Source organism: Anolis sagrei, chromosome 1, assembly GCF_037176765.1.
Source record: "Anolis sagrei isolate rAnoSag1 chromosome 1, rAnoSag1.mat, whole genome shotgun sequence".
NCBI classification, from domain to species: Eukaryota; Metazoa; Chordata; class Lepidosauria; order Squamata; family Dactyloidae; genus Anolis; species Anolis sagrei.
Window position 1 is genome coordinate 219368554 of NC_090021.1, and position 19389 is coordinate 219387942.

At 38.9% G+C, this 19389-nt stretch overlaps 1 protein-coding gene across 1 annotated transcript in view; it reads left to right on the plus strand.

Annotated features, from left to right (window-relative positions):
* The window catches only part of ITGB5 (integrin subunit beta 5), a 76307-nt gene that overhangs the window by 34172 nt on the left and 22746 nt on the right, over positions 1 to 19389 (plus strand). The window contains exons 5-10 of the mRNA XM_060775020.2: positions 2758 to 2926; positions 4890 to 5051; positions 7805 to 7900; positions 8580 to 8669; positions 10622 to 10756; positions 13306 to 13735. Of these exons, the coding sequence (XP_060631003.2) occupies positions 2758 to 2926; positions 4890 to 5051; positions 7805 to 7900; positions 8580 to 8669; positions 10622 to 10756; positions 13306 to 13735 (1082 nt within the window). The remainder of the gene's footprint in view (positions 1 to 2757; positions 2927 to 4889; positions 5052 to 7804; positions 7901 to 8579; positions 8670 to 10621; positions 10757 to 13305; positions 13736 to 19389) is intronic.

Sequence of the window (19389 nt, forward strand, 5' to 3'; positions counted from 1 at the left end):
TCTCACAATTCCTGACAGAGTCCCTCAGGCCCTTTCCTTTTCCTGTTTGGTTAAATGGCTGAGGGGGAAAAGGAAGGGGGCTGAAGCTTTTAGAAATTGTGGGAGTTGAAGTCCAAAACACCTGGAGGACCGAAGTTTGCCCATGCCTGTACTAGTTGCTCACTGCAAAGCCAGTGTGAATTTGTGGCTGACAAATGCAATTTCCTACCCACTTGATACACGGAAACTCGTGACTGTATATTCTTTTGTTCTATGCTGCATAGAACATGAATTGTTTCATGTACACATACATATCTCTAGTTTGCTATGATTGTTACAGAAATATCACCAGTTTGCTAGCAGTACTCTGAATTTGCAGCACTGTATATTGGCCAGTGCCAGTCTGTGTAAGGGATATATATGTTGGAGAAGAATAGGAGTTGAAATGATTAAGAAAAGAAAGATAGCCTCGGAAATGTTGTTTTTATGTGAAATTTGCTGGTGAGTCCATTACTGTGAAAGAAGTCTTACTCAGCAGTATTTAACTTCTAAGCAAACACTCATGGGATTGTCACTCCAGTAGCAGCCCACTTCTCAAGTTCCATGTAAGGGTATTTAAAGGAGTCTCTTGTCTGGGACTGGTATTATCTCTTTACAAAGGCGTGTATATCCTGTGTCAAAAAGCCTTTGGATGTGATGGAAGCTGACTAACTGCTGAAATCGGACTGGCAGAGAATGAAAACCTGGCTCTGGGGACGAGTCTTTTCAGTATGAGGTTTGCCTCGTGTCACTTAGTCAAAGCCTATTATATGCAACACTATGCGCACCTGCTTTGGACGCCCTACGGCGAAACTGTTTCTTCTTTGGCTATTGTTTCTTCTTTGGCTTTGATATCTCTGGGTTGTATGTGTTGTATTTACTGTTTCTTGCCCATCCTTATTTTATATTATAGATTGGTTTAACTGTTTTTGGTTTTACCTTTTGTTTTATCAGTTGTTAAGACACCTTGAGATCTGATTGATTTTTGTTTTAAAGTAAAGTATCCAAGAAACATTAACAACACCATCCAGGATTTACATCTTGAGCATAACTGGATACCAGGATTTGACGTGGGTGTCATCTGAAATCAGGGTTCAAAGAGCTGTGTGTTAAGACGAATATACAACTAAATTATAATTAAATCTGACAAGAGAAAGGGAAGATGTGGTTGTTCCCAAGGCAGCTTTCTCATTTACAAGCTATAGTTTTGAAAGAAGTGGGATTAGTGCTGGATATTTTGGCCGTGGGCCCTTGTCAACGTTCAGAGAAGATAAAGGAGTTTTCAAAGGTTCTGCTCTATCTCCTGGGATGTAAAATGCACATTTTATTTCCAGATAAAGTATTGAGCTCTCAGTATAACAAGTTAGGTAGGAGAGTGAAAATGTATTTTTCCTCTTATTTTGTTGTTCCTAGATTTATTTGTACCCCAAGCATGCTTTTGGAAAGATGAAATATTTGAACCTATAGGCCCACTTTATGTTTGGTAGCTTATTACTCAAATGGATGAATCATTGCCTTCATACTTTCCTCTTCTATAGAAGGAACATATGAGGAAGGAAGAGTCTTGTTTAGATAAACGTTTTCATGTTCTATAGCTAATTTTTCCTCCAGGCTAAATTGACATAAGATCTCTGCTAAGCTTCAAGTCTCGGGGTATTAGCTAAGTGAATTTGAAACTGCTAAGCTTCTTGGGATTCCTGTGCACTTAGAAGAGAAAGTATGATTAAAATGAAATTATTCCCCTGACTCTGTAGTATTAAGGAAGTAGGGTAACAAGTTTTTAAACTCAGGGTCATTATTGTTTTGAAGAAGGTGAAACTCATTTTGCTCAAGCAAGAATGAATGATCTTGCCAGGTCACCCTCTTTGAATTTCTAAAACAGTTATGAAAATGTAATAAAGAGTAGCATAAGTGAAAGGCAGAGAGTTTCTATCAGTTCCTTGCCTTTCTGTTAACTCATTTTTCGCAGTTCCTTGAGGCTGTAGCTCTGATCCCTTTTCCCTCCTGGCCTGAGGTCATTGTGATACTTTGACAAGGAGAGAACTATTATAACTAAAACTACATGAGAATTACATGGCACAAGCTGTATTTACCCGGCATTTTCTGTGCATGTACAATCATAGAATCACAAGCTAGAATCAAAGTGTTACATTTACTTATAGGTCAGACTCTTTGCCACTGACTGCACTCAAAAGAATTATATGTTCTGGGTCACTATGAGTTTTCCGACTGGATGGCCATGTTCCAGAACATTCTCTCTTGACGTTTTACCCACATCTATGGCAGGTATCCTAAGAGGTTGTGATGTCTGTTAGAAACTAGGTAAGTGGGGTTTATAGTTTCCAACAGACCTCACAATCTCTGAGGATGCCTGCCATAGATGTGGGTGAAAAATCAGGAGAGAATGCTTGTGGAACGTGACCATACAGTTCGGAAAACTCACAGCAACCCAGTGATTCCAGCAATGAAAGCCTTCGACAACACAATTATACATTCAGCTTCATATTCTGATGAGCATTGGGAAAAAGTTACTTATATTGTATGCCTTATGCTGAAACATGTAGGCAGAAAGCTGTTCTAAAATAGATGGTACATTACTTGACATCTCAATAAATGACACTGAGGTGTTTCTGAGCAACTTTGGTGGTTGTTATGAGTATGAAACATGAAGGAAACTCTTTTTTCTTCTTCTCTTAATGCACAGACGACTAATACACTTTTTAAAAAATTCCTTTCTAGTTACAAGCTATTTCCAAGCTGCGTTCCATCCTTTGGATTTCGGCATCTTTTGTCCCTCACAGATAAAGTTGACAGGTTCAACGAGGAAGTTCAGAAACAGAAGGTTTCCCGCAACAGGGACGCCCCAGAAGGTGGTCTTGATGCCATCTTACAGGCTGCTGTGTGTGAGGTGAGGAATCCCGACTCAATTATGAACTAATGAATAAATGTGCAAATCTTTTTCACCTGTCAGTGCTAAGTATATGGGAGATGGGAGGTCAGGCCAGAGCCAGTGTGGTGTAATGATTTCAGCATTGGACTACAACTCTGGAAATCAGCCTTTGAGGCCCAACTGTCCATAAAAACCTTCTGGTGACCTTGGACAAATTGCACTCCTTCAGCCTCAGTCTCAGAGGAAGCCAAAACACAGACCTCCCTGGCCAAATCTTACCAAGAAAAGCTCCATAGCTTCCTTAATTAAGAGTCACCATAAATTGAAAATCATTCAAAGGTGCACAACAATAGCAAGTCAAGTGATAAAACTATCTTCCATTTTTTAAAACCAGTACATTAATTCTTAGAATGGGTTTTGTTCTGGAAAATTGGTGCTTGTCTGTACACATCTACCTTATGATAGGATGTGAGAGCAATTCCTGCATAACAAATTTGTACATCTCCCACAGAGCAGGATACCATTATGTCCTTTCCATACTTACTTCTTTCTGCATCCCTGCATCATTTGATATTATCACTAATATATGTTGAAGGAGCCCCCAGTGGCACCATGGGTTAAACCACTGAGCTGCTGAACTTGCTGATTGAAAGGTTGGCGGTCTGCTCAAGAGTTCTGATGCCTCACCAGACTCCCGATTCCAAAGATTCTACAATGTTGAGCTATGGCAGTGTAAAGTGGTCTCAAACTGCATTTATGTGGCAGTGTAGATGCACCCAAAGTTGAAATACCACTGTACCATTGTTGCTGATACATTGAGCGGTTCTATTAAGGGCCTGTTGTTACTAAATATACATCTTATGTGAACGATATTTGTGTTTTACACTTGAATTTTGGCAGAGTTTCTTAATAAACATTTCTTTTCCTCCCCACTTTTTTATCTTTGCCCCCCCCCCCCCATATGATACATAGCAACATAGGCTATTATTTGAATAATCTAGAATTACTTTTCAATGATTTTCACCTCTTTTAGTGTTGGTTACTAGCTTTCAGATATGTATATGTATATAGATTAAAGTACAGGTTTCTGTAATGCATCCGGCTTCTTGATTCCACAAATACAGTTGCGTTGATCAGCTGCCTTGGCAGAGATTCAGCTGCTGGCAAAGTGACAATTTGGATCCTACTGATGTCAGCATAATCAAAGGATAATATGTTTATCACTTCCCAGGAGCGGGAGTCATTTCCTGCTTTTTAGAAGGAGAAATTAGTTGCACCTGCTGCTGATCTGTCTCATGTGGCTTTTTTGTGACTCTCTTTGCACCTTTATTTGGCCATTTTCTAAAAATGGAAATGTTTTCCTAAGTTGTTGGAGTAGATGTAAAGTGCTTGCCAGTTTCTGAATTGGGATCTGTAATAGTATAACTTCCCCTGTTGTTTACTACTGGGTCACTGAACTTCTACAACCTGCAGACTGGTAACTTCCAGCCAATGTTGACTTCAAAATAAACACATTCGTCCTAAATGAACACTGGTCCCTTTGAAAATGCTGGCCAATAACTGCAGAATATATCTTGACTAGTAGTTGCCAAACCCAGCTTACTTTGGCAGCATTTACCTTTGCAGGTATTTCCTTCTAATAAGCACTTTTTTTTTTGCTAAGGTCCAAGAATAATCTGTTGCCAGATTTAGTCAGAAGAAAGTTATTGTAAAGGACTTCTGCCAAGATGATAGGAAGAGAAGCATAATACAGTTTCACTGAACTGGATTTAGATTGCAGTCATTTTCAAAGTGTGGCCATGGCCTGTGTGTGGCCCCAAGGCCTCTTCTAAACCCACTACATGACATCTAGGGACTTGTGATCCTTATCATGGGGTAAACTAGTCTAATCCAAGTGCTGAGGAAAGTTGAGGAGTGTTCCAGAGTTTGTGTGAAACATACAAAGAATAATGGATTTATCTCTTGGATTTTTTCCGTGTAGAAGGAGATTGGATGGCGGAAGGAGGCCTCTCACTTGTTGGTCTTCACAACAGATGATGTCCCACACTTTGCACTGGATGGGAGGCTGGGTGGATTGGTGCAGCCTCATGATGGGAACTGTCACCTAAATGAAGCCAATGAATACACTGCTGCAAATCAGCTGGTAAGACTATTAAGCGGTGTGTTTTCTGGACAGTGTAATGATTGAGATTTCATTCTAATTTGCTACTATACAGCTTTTACACAAGTGAATATATGAGACCGAAACATGAAATGAACCTGTTCTTAGTCTTATGCTGTCCCTTTTTACAAATGCAGAGTTAAGCTGTCTTGACTTGTTGCAGCTTTAAGACTCTGCAGAAAGACTTCTGGGATTATCACAAAAGGTATATCTGAATGTGCTGACAGGTCTCTGGATGAATTGCAGTAGGTAGGCTGAGATTTAACAACAACATAAACAAAATGATTCCCTAGTGTGAAATTATGCTGCTGAGATTGAAGAAAGTTTGGGATAATCTGGAATGCATTTGTGCATGGAAGGATTGCAAGCTGGCCTGTTTAGTTGTGGTATGAAAAACCAATGGGTAGGCTCACAATTCTCAATCCAAAGTGTATAGGACTCAAACTCTGTACTCTATGATTCATCAGTCTAGTTCAGGCATGGGCAAACTTCAGCCCGCCCGGTGTTATGGACTTCAACTCCAGTTTCAATCTCAAGTTTTTAGTTAAAAAAAAACAAAAGTAGATTTTTATACATTTGGAGTCTGCATACCTATGACTTGAGTAATTGAACAGTTGCTTTAAAGTTCCTTTTTTTGGTTGCTACAGAGCACTGTGTAGGGTGAAATAGTACAAATAATACATCTGTTTCGGGCAACTGCCCATCCCAATACCCTTTCCAGTATTGGAAAAGGAATATAGTATACCTGTCCTCTATAACTACCCTTTATGCTTACCTGTGTTTATTCAAGGCAAGCAATGATGCTTACCTGTGTTTATTCAAGGCAAGCAATAGTGTCTCACCAGTGTGGTGGTGTTAGTGCTCTTTAGTGCATTTGATTCACGATGAAACAACTGCTGTTGAAAATGGTAGACATGCACATATTCTATGCTTAAATGCATTTTATGTCATATCATAATATAGCATTTGTGGGGGGGGGGGGGTTGCCTCGGTTTGCGCCAGTTCTCTCACTCTTTGTGCTCTACACATGTTCTACATTTGTGTATCAAAATATAAATGTTCAAAGGAAAAATCTTTGAGGATTTGTACTTGACACAACAGAAATATCTACAAAGAACTGCTTTGTGCTCGCATAACAGTTATGTTGTTTCTGTAGGCCAGGCAAATTACAAACCCCAATGTATTATTGTGCCCTTTAATGAGCATGCAGGGTTCTTTTCCTCCCATGCTGGAAAGCTTTGCTAACTGGCTGTCTTGGGACAATGGGCTGCAGTCTCCACACAGAACTATCCTTTGTTTTCCTGAGTCAACAAAGCAAGCTTGCATCTTCATTGACTATTCCTGTAATTGCACTAGTTTGGAGGTTCAGTGAAAAGATGTCCATGGTGCTGGGGAAGAATCAGATTATGGGAGTTCTGTATATAGACCATTAGACCAGTGATTTGATTGAGCAGCCATCAGTTTCTCCTTCTGTAAAATGGGACTTTTGTTGGCCTTCAGAGACAGTCCAGTAACTTGATACAAAATACTGCAGAAAAAATACTTAATGGATCCCACAGTCATGTTACATCAGTATTGTACCATGTTCTCTTGACTTCTGTTTGGTTTTGTGCCCAATTGAAAGTTCAGGCATCAGACTATGAGGTGTTTCTCCCACCTTCCCAACTTTCCTCTAGCACAGGGGTCCTCAAACTTTTTAAGCTGAGGGCCAGTTCACTATCCCTCAAACTGTCGGGGAGCTGGACTATAGTTAAAAAAAAAGAAGAACAAATTCATATGCACTTCACATATCTTATTTGTAGTGAAAATACCTCATAAAAGAACAATACAATATTTAAAATTAAGAATAATTTTAACCAACATAAATTTATCAGTATTTATTTACATTCGGGCATCCCCTGGGCAACATTCTTTCAGACAGCCAGTTCTCTCACACCAGAAGTGACTTGCAGTTTCTCAAGTTGTTCCTAACATGAAGAAAAAAAAACCCCAAAAAACCAAAAACCAGTATTTCAATGGGAAATGTGGGCCTGCTTTTGGCTGATGAAATAGTCAAATTAATTAGGATTGTTCGTATTGTGTGCCTTTAAGTTGTGTTGGACTTAGGGTGACTCTAAGTCTAAAGTTTAGGGCTGGAGCCCAGTAAACAACTTTGGATGACTGCATCCAGCCTGTGGGCCTCAGTTTGGGGACCCGTGACCTAGCAGTCATGAAAAGTGAACGTAGAGTTCAGTATTGCCCACAGTTTGGGGCATCCATGGGAAATCTTGCTACATATCTTCTGCAGATAAGATGAGTCTTGCTGTAGAGTCAAAATGGTGATCATCAAGTGAGCCAACAGAACAGAGATAACTGAAGAAGTCTACCGCTGTTTATGTATAGTGGTATTATGCTTAGCATGAATAAGGTGTCATTGGCTTGCAAATGGTAAACACATCTCTCTCTGCAAAAGATCTGTGATTGTAATTACTCTGTGAATGACCCAAGTTCACACTGATGCCATGATGAAGTGAGGCTTAAATTGCCTCAGGGATTTTGACATCGTTCTGGTATACCAATCTTTTTCCTGCCTTTTAGTGTGCAGACATGGAATCTCATAAAATACAGTCCAATAATGATTCAAAGAAACCTAGATGGAATTAGTGAGATTTGCTCTTCCCGGGTAAACTGGATTGCTGATTTAATGTTCCAAAACAGTTGTAACATTCAGAGTATGTTCTCTTTTCCTCTTCCAGGATTATCCTTCCCTTGCGCTCCTTGGAGAGAAGCTAGCAGAGAACAATATCCACCTAATTTTTGCAGTGATAAAAAATCACTATGTTCTTTACAAGGTAAGTTCTAGCAGCAAAAAAGTGACAGGCTTCTTGCTTGCAGCCTGCTGAATAATGAAGGAAGGGCCCTTCCCTTGTGCTTTCTCTCACTGGCACTTCCTCCTTGAGCTAAAAATGAGATGTCTAGTACTTTGGAGAAAGAAGGGAAGCTCCAAATTAGAAAATATTTGAGGAAGTTCTTCAAATGTGGCTATAAAAAAAACCCAGGGAACCCTGTGGCTGTGTGCAACTTAGCTGACAGCAAAGCCCATTTCCTCCCCATCTCATTCTTCAGTTAATTTCAGAAAGGAGTTCCAGTGAAAAACAGCTAAGCTGCTTAAAGTAAACAGATAAATGCCAGTGATCATGAAGGAACCCAAAATAGCTATGAATTTAATCCTTGTTTCAGGGATACTGCCAACAGCACTGCATTCAGTCCAAACTGCAATTACTTAATCTTATTACTTAAGAGTGAACTATCTCTCTACAGAGGCCCAGAGCACCTTTGCGTTATTTCAGCATATTCTTTCCCATGACCGTTCTTCTCCATCTCATCAGTATTAATGGAAAGAAGGTGCAAAGGCCAAGGTTTTTCTCTCCTTCCACATCCAGCCACCTAGACTGATGGATCATAGAGTTTTATTCCTATTTCATGTTTCCATAACTTTTCCCCTTCTCTGTTTTGTTTATATTTTAAAAGAACCTTACAGCTCTTATCCCTGGAACAACCGTGGAGATTTTGTATCCAGACTCCAGGAATATTATCCAGCTCATAGTCAAGGCCTACAATGTAAGCTTCTTCACTCTTTGTTCCTACTTCGATGTTGTTTTCTTCCCGTGTGTAGTGATCAATGTGAGTTGCTCAATAAATAAGTGTTTATTACAAAAACGGAATCTCAGGATGCTGCCACTAAAGTGCTCACAAGATTATGATGAAAGGAGCCTAGAATATGCATTCAGAGCCAGCAACCCAGATGGTGAGAAAATTGGGTGTGTATTGTATCCTGCACAAATCATTATTTACCTTACTACAGCTGACTTACTTTACTGCTAATCCTTTACTGCTAATCCTTACTACAGCTGGTTCTCTTTGCTGGGCTGCTTCCGTTCAACAGTCCAGTTTTCTTCATGCTTCACACATTCCCCATCAGCTTGCAGCTGCTTTCTGCTGAGCCCTTCCCTCTCGTGACACTGAATTCCTGTAGTGAAAAGAAAGCAAAATGTGCCACTCTGCACACCACACAAAGGGGCATTTTGATTTAACTTCCTGAGCACGAGAACTGCAAGCTCATGCAAATACTTACTTTCAAATCATTTTCCTAATTTTCTAGTAATCTTTAGATTCTGATATTGTGTTCTAGTGCTGAACTAGAACATACATTCTTTTGTTTGGAAGGTTGATGCTGGTTCACAGTGTTTAGCTAGAAAGGAAATGTAACACTTGCTATGTAGGTAAATAGAAAATACAGTGAGATAATATATTATCCCGGTTTTAGACTGCAGGCAATGCCCTGCTCTGGTTTATATTACATTCAATATTACATGAATGCAAGGCATGCTTGCACTATTATTTTTTTCATTCTCTCTTTGCCTCCTAAACATCTTTTCAAAAGCTGGAAAAATGTGTACCAGTGATGCAAGATTCCTCAACCTGAGTTCAGCAGAAATACCTCCAAACTGCAAACCCCATATTTCAGTGGTGGTTTGGAAGTGGTTTCTTGGTGCATATAACACAAAATAGAGGAAGTGAAAACTAGAACTCTTCAGATTTTAAGGAAACTGTTTATTATGGTTCTTGGTTTTATGTATTATTAGTGGAAAACAAGCCTTATTGGCATTGGAGAATTTAGGAAACACTCCTTCAAAACAGATCAGGTTCTGTTACTGACTTTAATTTGGAAATAGTTAATATATTTCTTACCTTAGTGCAAATGACACAAGACTATATGACTATTGATACCTGTCTTGTATGAATTTAAACAAGAACATGGCAGGGGGGGCTAGAGAGAGGAGGGTTGGGGGAGAGATGATAGAAGGCCTGGTCAGCAATATTGTTTATTATTAAGAGGAAGAAAGGCCAGAAAAGCATGCCTTTTCCATTCCCTCCCTTGGACAGCTAGTGTCCATGAGCCAACCCTGTAATCAGCCTGATATGAAAGTACCAGTAAATTGAAATATTGGTTGAAACATCACAGGTAAAAGCCAGAATCCTGTTGATGACCATGTATTAATCACACCACACATGCCAACAACATTATTTGTCACAGTGCACTGGACATATTCTGCTGATAGTTGTGAAGGTGGAGTTGTGCATTGTAGTTATGTATTGCGGTTGTATATTGTGCATTGTTTTTGAATATTTCACAGTTGTTATGTATTGCATATTGATGTTGCATTTGCTGTTAGACAGTGGTACCAAGCCATTGATGTATATTTCACAAGTTGCTATTCTGCATGTGGGTTGTATAGTTCTGGTATAGTGTACCTTCATAGGCGGATATTTGTGCTACATTAAGAGATGTGGGATTGTAGCCAGTGTAACTGCTGGCCAAGCAATGAACAAACAATGTTGGACATGCCACCTGGGAAGGTATTTTCACGAAATTTCTTGTATGAAAGGGAAGAGGAAAGTCCTTATAGTTCCTGCAGCCATACCTCTGAACCTCTGCACACCAACCTCCTGTAACATGGCAAATTTCCTTTTTCCAAAGTGATTGAACTCTCTTTCTCTTCCTTTTGTAGAGCATTCGGTCTAAAGTAGAATTAACTGTCTGGGACAACCCTGACGACATCAACCTGGGTTTCACAGCCACGTGTCAAGATGGTTTGTCCTACCCTGGAGTCAGGAAGTGTGGGGATCTTCAGATAGGAGACACAGTAAGTTTTATGTTTATCTGTTGAGTTGAATATGAATCATTGGACTATAACCACAAAAGCCTTTTGTATAATTTACCAGTGAATGTGCCATCAGATTATGAATACTCTTGGGGGATTGCTTCCAGATTTCTTCTTTGTAAGGTCTCAGAAAATTGACTTGGGTTTGGAGGCAGAGGGTACTGCTTAGAAATCAAAAGGTTGCAAGATTATTCAGTAAGAAACTGAGAGTATGGCATCCTATATTCTTCGTTATCCAGGTGGAAATGGTAAAGCTTTTAAGGAGGATTTCCCACATTAATTCAGATATTTTTACCACATTTACTTGGTTGCTTACAAGGTAACAGTGCTATGCTACCAGAAATACGTCTGTCTAGTTCACTGGACAGTCATATCAAAGAAGTGGGGATTATGTGACACTTGGGTAATACTATACACATTGTGGCTTTATTATTTATGTACACTCTTGGATTTGGATTTGAAATGAGCAGGAAATGAATTGTTTGAAGGACCAAAATTAAAAATCATTATTTACAAACACACAATTTCTACTGCCTTTCCAACATGATCACTGAGATCTACTTCACACATGGCCATGCAGATTTTGCATGGGTTGAGCAACTCGACATTTTTTACTTGTTGGCATTTGTCACTATGTATTGAATGGTCACTAATAACTGAAGTCTACATGCATAGGCACAGGACCTTGGGGATTTTTTCTTCTAATAATCATGCTCAAAATCCAATAACCAGCTTGCACACTGCAGAATTCTGGGAGTTATTCAAGGCCTTGAAGTGTCAACTTGTTCCTGTCTCCCTTCAAGAATACAAAGTTGGCATGAAGTTAGCTTACATAGCTGTTTCAACTAGTAGCCTTCTCACATTGAATGAACCATTTGTAAAGGACATTTGGAAGTTATGATTATAGTATCCTGTGATTCAGGTGTTAGGAAACCTATGGACACTCCTTGCAACCTTGGAGTTTCTCTCAACAATCCTTTTCACTATGAGGTTCTGATCTGCCTCTTCATTATGGAGCAGATCCACTGTCTTCCCCCGCAAAGCTCACAAATCAGACTTTCCTGCCCTTTTCCTGATTCAGCAATGGCATGGCTGGTGTTAGCTAATGGGAAAACTTACTACTGAGTGCTGCCATCTGGCATACAGGACTTGAGCAGGCTGTATTCCAATAAAGCAGAGAATTCACCGCCATGCTTCTAAAGAGCCAAGACATTTTTCTGTACCCCTTGTATTTTTCAAACTGAACTTTTTTCAAAGTTTATAAGGAATAGATAAATCTGAAGCAATGCTAGTATGCTGTATTTATTTGTGTACTTTTCCTCAAAGTCAGTTTGAGAAAAGGACTTCCAAGTATGTCTTTGGATTTATTAACAACACTTCAGACTTCTCTAAGCAGCCTCCAAATGCGTGCCTATTTTAAAAATAGAAGCACTTCTTTGTAGTCCAAGCCTTTAAGTCTCGAGATATGTTTAATACTGACTTTAATCTGAATCACTGCAGAATCCGTACGAGCAGCAATTATTTAAAATATCATGTTTTACAGGATAAAGTTTTACATAGTTCTGTCAGTCTACATGCAGGATAGGAAAATTACCCAGCATTTTAATTGGCTCCCTTTCTTCTTCACAAGATGCTTTGCATGTCATTAGAATTAAGGTGTTTGCATCTCAGAATAAGAAGTATGGTCACTAAAAACAGGCTTATTTGGAGACCTGTATGTTATGAATTCTGAAGCCTGTGGCTTGTCGAAATTTCCTTAGCCAAACCTTAAAAATTATAATGTACAGTCTAGTCTCAAGCATGTTTGACATTGAATTCATTGAGGTTTGTTTTCAATTAAGTGTAGTGGACTGCAACCTCAATTTTTGTTAGTTTCTTTTTTGTTCCATTAAAGAAAGTCACTGCAATACTCTAGACCCAAAAATTATCCATTTGTCTTGTATGAGTGCCCATTCTTGTAATAGTAAGGGGATAACTATTATTTTTGTTTGTTTATTGACTTTTTCCAGTAAATAGTGTTTTTAAATAAACAGAATGTTTAAAAACAACAGCTTGAAAACATGTGATACACATATGTTATCAAGCAAACATATACAATTGTAATAGGGAGGTGTTTTATTGCTGAAATGAATACTTTCCTTCAGGAAAGAATAAATAATGATAATTGTATTGAAATGATATACTATTACTGGAAAGGGTAACTTTGTCCTTGCTTTTTCCTTTGGAGAATTCCAAGTTGGGAGTGATGGTCTTCATTGTGATTATGATTTTGTTGTGCATTATGTGGGTCTGCTTTTCAAAACTAGCAGTTAGATTTAGATGTAAGAATGTGAATTTTCTATTTTTCATCTCTTTTGGATTATGTATTGTTCTTATGTTTTCATATAAAAGAATATTTCACCCTACTTTATTATGCAAGTTAACATGGTTCACAGAAACCAGAGAATGTATGTGACAGTCTCAGCTACAGAGCTGACTTGAACTGAGTTTTCTGATACTTTCTCATTTTGACTTCTTGCTATTCTACAAAGGTTTCCTTTGAGGTATCAGTAGAAGCCCGGAGCTGTCCTGCAGAGAACACCTCCCATACATTTACTATCAAACCAGATTGGTTCCGGGACACTTTAGAGGTGACTGTGACGTACAACTGCAGCTGCGGCTGTACCAAGCAGACTGAGCACAACAGCAGCAAGTGCAGTGGGAATGGCACACACGTGTGTGGATTATGTGACTGTGACCCAGGCCACGTGGGCGCCAAGTGCGAATGTGAGGAGGGGGAGAGTGGAAGCATGTACCAGAACATGTGCCGGGAGGCTGAAGGGAAGCGTGTCTGCAGTGGCCGGGGGGAGTGCTCTTGCAACCACTGTGTCTGCTCCGAGAGTGAATTTGGGAAGGTCTATGGCTTGTTCTGCGAGTGCGATGACTTTTCCTGTCCAAGATACAAAGGCATTCTCTGCTCAGGTAAGTGCATAATCTATTTTCCTTGCTTTGCTTGTGGTTAGGCCATTGGGAGTGGGGGCGTCCTTTTGTTGTGAGTAACTCTGTTCATAGAAGCAAATAGTACATTCAGTTGCAAGTTAATGCATTACGGTCTCTTCTCTGCAGTTTCCTCAAGGAAAAGCACACACAAACATCATGCTCAGCCCATAAAACGAATGTGGCATAATCACTGTATGCCCAAAGCCACAGTGAATCCAATGGTGTGAAATGTGGATTGTGACATAAATACTTCTGCATTCATAAACCATAATTTGGAGAGAATGAGGAAATATGAGGCATTCAGTGATACCTCAATGTTTGTAGTAATGTATATATCAGATATTTAGAGTTTGCAGTCATTTAGTATTATTTAGCATGCTTTTGGTGAAAGAGTTCAGAAGTGTACAGCACATGCAGAAACTTAATAGATATAGAAGCAAGCAGTTTCATATACACCAACAGGAAAGCTTGTCTGGTACCCTGAATGTTATAGACTCAAACTCTTATTGTCCTTAGTCAGCATAGCCAATAATGAAGGGTGATGAGAACCACAATTTATCATGTCCAAGGCAGTATCTTCCATATCCTTGATATAAATCATCTCATTCTAGGTCATGATTCTCAGAAATAAGGAGACAGTGATAGGTTAAGCAGGAGTGTAAAACACATGACCTTTCAGCAAGAAGTAATGAGAAAGCTATAGGGCAACTATGAAACTTTGGACTTCATTCTACTTCGATTCCTGAAAAGGACAGAAAGGGATTGTGCAGTTTAGAAAAACTTGCATGTAGAAATGACACATAATTTCCATAGGTTGTGTAGCAGTGGCTACCCTTTAAGCAGTCATCTGAGCCTGAGTCATACTGTGGGCACGGATGAGTCCCATGCAGTTGTTCACGGTGATAGTTGAAATAAAAAGCTGAAGAACTGAGAGTTAAAGGAAAGGCAGGAAAGGGAATGAAGTGAAAGATCATCACTGACAGTTACTTTTAGCAGAAATAAGTTCACTTTCCTCCTTTTTCCCAATCCAAATGCCAACATAGAAACATAGAACAATAGAGTTGGAAAAGACCACATGGGACATCTAGTCCAACCCCCTGCCATGCAGGAAAAGTACAATCAAAGTATCCTGCCAAGTGGGATTTACTGTAAGTATGGTATCTTTGAGTTCTCAATTCTGGCAGAGAAGTTTTCCAAAAGAATGTGGTCTCACTATGCTTCGCAATGTTTTGGAACATCAACACTGTAACTGAGTACTTGAGTAACATAAAATGCAAAGGATGTAGCAGTTATGATTCTGCTTGCTTTTATATTTTGAAAAAAATGTAAGGAATGGTATTAGAGATCTTTATAAAATTTAGGACTACTTACCCTTGATTCAGCACCCTTTTTAAATGTTCAAGAGTACTTCCTGTATATTAACTAATTAATTCTTACAATCATCCTATTAAATGTGGTTGGGTAGCTTGCAGACCTTCCAGATGTTGTTGGATGGCAGGGGGGGTCGCAAAGGGGGCTTCAGAGAGGTCGCCAAAGACCATCAGAAAACACATATTTCTGATGGTCTTAGGAACCCCTTTGACAGAGAAGGCTTAAGATCTCTTCTCTTTCTTTAATGTCATTCAAGTCATTGAATTGGAAACCACATAGGTTGTCATTCAGAGGGCCTCTGGCTTCTCTGTGTAGCCTGACATTGAATGATGTTAAAACATCTTTAAAATTATGGGCTCTGAAGCAAAACTGAATTTTTCCAAAATACGTTTGATGCCTGGCCTGGGTTAAACAATGGCACAAATGTGTATAAATTGATGGTGACTATGTTGAATGGTAGTTTTGGGTAGAGGATAGTTCAGGCTATGATCTGTAGCAACTTCTGCTGTTTATAACATTTTTATGACATTGGAGGCAAAACTTTTTGACCCACCCTTGTACATCTTACATATCAGATATTTGCATTACGATTCATAACAGCAAAAAAATTACAATTATGAAGTAGCAACAAAAATAATGCTATGGTTGGGGGTCACCATATCATGAGGAACTGTATTAAGGCATCACGACATTCAAATGGTTGAGAACCACAGAAATATACCATCTTTGGATGATGTGGGTTTTCAAAACTGTGTATGTCTGCAGAACTCTGATCAACATTGTATCTTAAGGTGGAGGGGGAAATACAATTTTGCATATAGTGTCATAATACTGTCAAAAACATCTGCAGAGAGAAATGTACTTATGCTGACATGATTATATAGTCCTTGGAACAGCTTAAAGAAAAACTAATTGGTTTTATTAAAGGACTTGACCTTATCTAGTGTAACAATCCTAAAAATACTGAATTATAGGAAAAACATGTAGGCCTTTCCAGTTGAAGAACAGCTTTGGAGACTTCTTGCCTTATATCCTCCAAAGGGTCCACCAGGCCTCCTGATTTCAGTCTCCATCATCTTAACCATCAATACCTAGTCCTTTTTTACCTGCCATAGGAATCTTCTGCAATGCCTCAACAGGGCCACCTCTTGTTTTCTATACCTTTAAAATATTTCCCAGTGAATTGCAGGATTCTCTCACATTCACATCTTGAAACTGATCACTGCAACTTAGGTGGCCACCAAAAATGTGCTGTAACTTTTGAATCATCTAGCATGATGCTGCAATGAGTTATGCCATGCTTCTCTTTTTCCTTCTGGATCCCCACCCCAGGTTGGAAATGTTGACTTGGCTTGAAATTAGGGACAGTAACACAAACACTTTTGAAGTCTCCGTTGTGATTATGATTGCTTCCCCTCCTTCTTTCTGTCTTTCTAGTTAGCCTCTTGTTTGGGACTTTGGCTTATAACACTGCCACGTTTTGGGATGCTCAGCATTATGTTTCAATAAGTTAAAACACACAGACATTCTCATTTCTTTTTATGGATAATAATGGCCAAACCAGGTGGTCAAAGGCACTTTCAGCCTTAGGCATATAGACACTAAATTGAACTCTTAACGGGTATTAAATATGTAGCATTCAAATGTGGAAGAATAGGAACATTTTGAGTACGATTCTGATATTTTGCGAAGGCAATCCAAGGGACAGTTTAAAATGAGTTCAGGGAATTTGGTAATGAGGTGTGTCTGCAAAATTCTGGAAGAATTTTAATAGAATTCATAATTGTGGAAGTGTAATGTTTGTTCTGTGAATTTTCAGGGTTCATACAAGGATCTTCTTACTATGCAGGAAGAATCTAAAAACATTTTTTATACGATGATGACTTGAATGTCTGGAAACATTCCCAGGAGTGATTCAGTATAAATTTAATCTCAGTTCAAATCAAAATGAGATGCTGTGGTTTGTGGATGAAAGTAGCATAAATGTGGGCAATGCATCCTGCACCACATGGAATGTTGAGTCATGTCAACATTGTATTTATAGTTCATGCAAGTATATAATAAGGTCATTTGCATATTCTGTGGGGAAACATTAAGACAATAAGGAAAAAGGCTGTTATTGATGTTCAAAATAACTCTTTATTTAATATGGGATAATTGGGGGTTTTTTAAATGTGAAAAGCATGTTGCTGCATTTTATGAATTGGTTGCGTCTGTGGAGATGAGACCAAACAATGTAAAATAGTATTGCCAGAAAAAAGAATAACGAGTTCCTTCTGTAACCAAAGTTCTTCCCTCTCTTATAAGCAATTTGGCAAAAATTGTACATAGTAGAAGTGGATTATACATAGGGCAAGGTAAAGAGTCTGAAGACAGGGAAATCCAAAATGGCAATATCTATATGGGCTCACTTTGCTGATGTAGAGTGGCAATGTTCTCACTTAGATTTATTGCATGTTAAAACTTTGATGGTGTGCCAGTTGCCTACTTAGAAACCGAGCCCTAAACCACTCTCAGCAGATATATTTTTTCTTCTGACCATCTTTCACTGTTGATTATAATAATAGCTCACGATTATAATAATAGCATTGTGGTTACAGATAAGTATAAAAAGTGGCAAGATAAATAGATACCAAACTGAATGAAAGAGATTGTGCTTCATCTCTGTAGTGTTCGTCTGACAGTCCTTTGAACAATTCAATGGAACTTTGTACAACAATGTAGGATTTTTTTTCTAATCAATACGCAAAGGCTCATGTGGCAGATTTGAGGATGCTTAACAGCTTGGATGACATTTGCACCTACCATTTTAAGTAGACAGTTGTTAGATCATAAAGTATCGCACAACATTTCCCCTATGCATATGCACTTTGCTTACTTCTTTATTTATTGTATCAGGAGCAAACCAAGGGTACAGTTGTGATGTATTTGAGAACACACAAAGTTTAAAAACTTGGCATTATATTAAATGTCCTTTGACCAGTAGCTGGCCACTTGGGGTGCCTCTGGTGTTGCTATAAGAAGGTCCTCCATTGTGCATGTGGCAGGGCTCAGGCTGCATTGTAGTAGGTGGTCTGTGATTTGCTCTTCTCCACACTCACATGCTGTGGACTCCACTTTGTGGTCCCATTTCTTAAGGTTTGCTCTGCATCTCGTGGTGCCACAGCGCAGTCTGTTCAGCACCTTCCAAGTTGCCCAGTCTTCTATGTGCCCAGGGGAGAGTCTCTCATTTGGTATCAGCCATTGATTGAGGTGCTGGGTTTGAGCCTACCACTTTTGGACTCTCGATTGATGAGGTGTTCCTGCAAGTATCTCTGTAGATTTAAGAAAACTATTTCTTGATTTAAGGCGTTAGCGTGCTGGCTGATATCCAAAAAGGGGATGGCCCTAAGATGTCACTGCCTTGGTCCTTTCATTATTGGCTGCTACTTCCCGGCGGATGTCAGGTGATGCAATAATGCTTATTTATATGTTGTTGTTTCTTACCCACCTCTCTCAATAGATTGTGGTGGGGGAAGAACAACGAATTAAAATATAATATTCACAACCAGTTAAAACATCAATTTAAAATAATTTATATAATCAATACATATTAAACAACCAGTAATACTTTAAAATCCATAATTTTGAAAATCAGCTAGATAGGCCTGCCGAGAAAGACAGATCTTCACTGCTGTTTTATATTCAGACAGTATGTCCAGTTGTTGAACCTTTTCCAATAGGTCATTCCACAATCTAAGGCCACATGAGTGGTAAATGTGTATCGAAAGATAAAAGGTCTCTGTATTGGTTGGACCTGGCTGCTTTTAATATAATGAATCATTATATGAAACAGCTGTGTATATGCAATGCCATGCACTATTTATCTGGGACCTATGAGCTAACAAGAAGAAAGGTACCTCCATAAATATTTTTTCTTTACACTTGCCCCCATGTACATATTTCATTGCTACTAAAAAACAAACAAACAAACATTAAACTTTTCTCTGTGATGCTATACAAGGGCGTATTAAGTGATATTGGTTTCCTAACTAAGCATTTTCTTGGTGATGCCGGACGAATCCCATTTTGGAAGAATGGCATTGGCAAGCTATGCAATACATAAATAAAAGATCATCATATTGGCCTTGTTTTTCAATGCTTATTAAATTGCACATTTCTAATATGACCATCACATTGATTGTGTGTGTTTTGGTTCCTCAGGTTTCAGGTTGGGTTTAGGAATTATATTTAAAAATACAGTGAGTCAGATTTGGGACCATCTC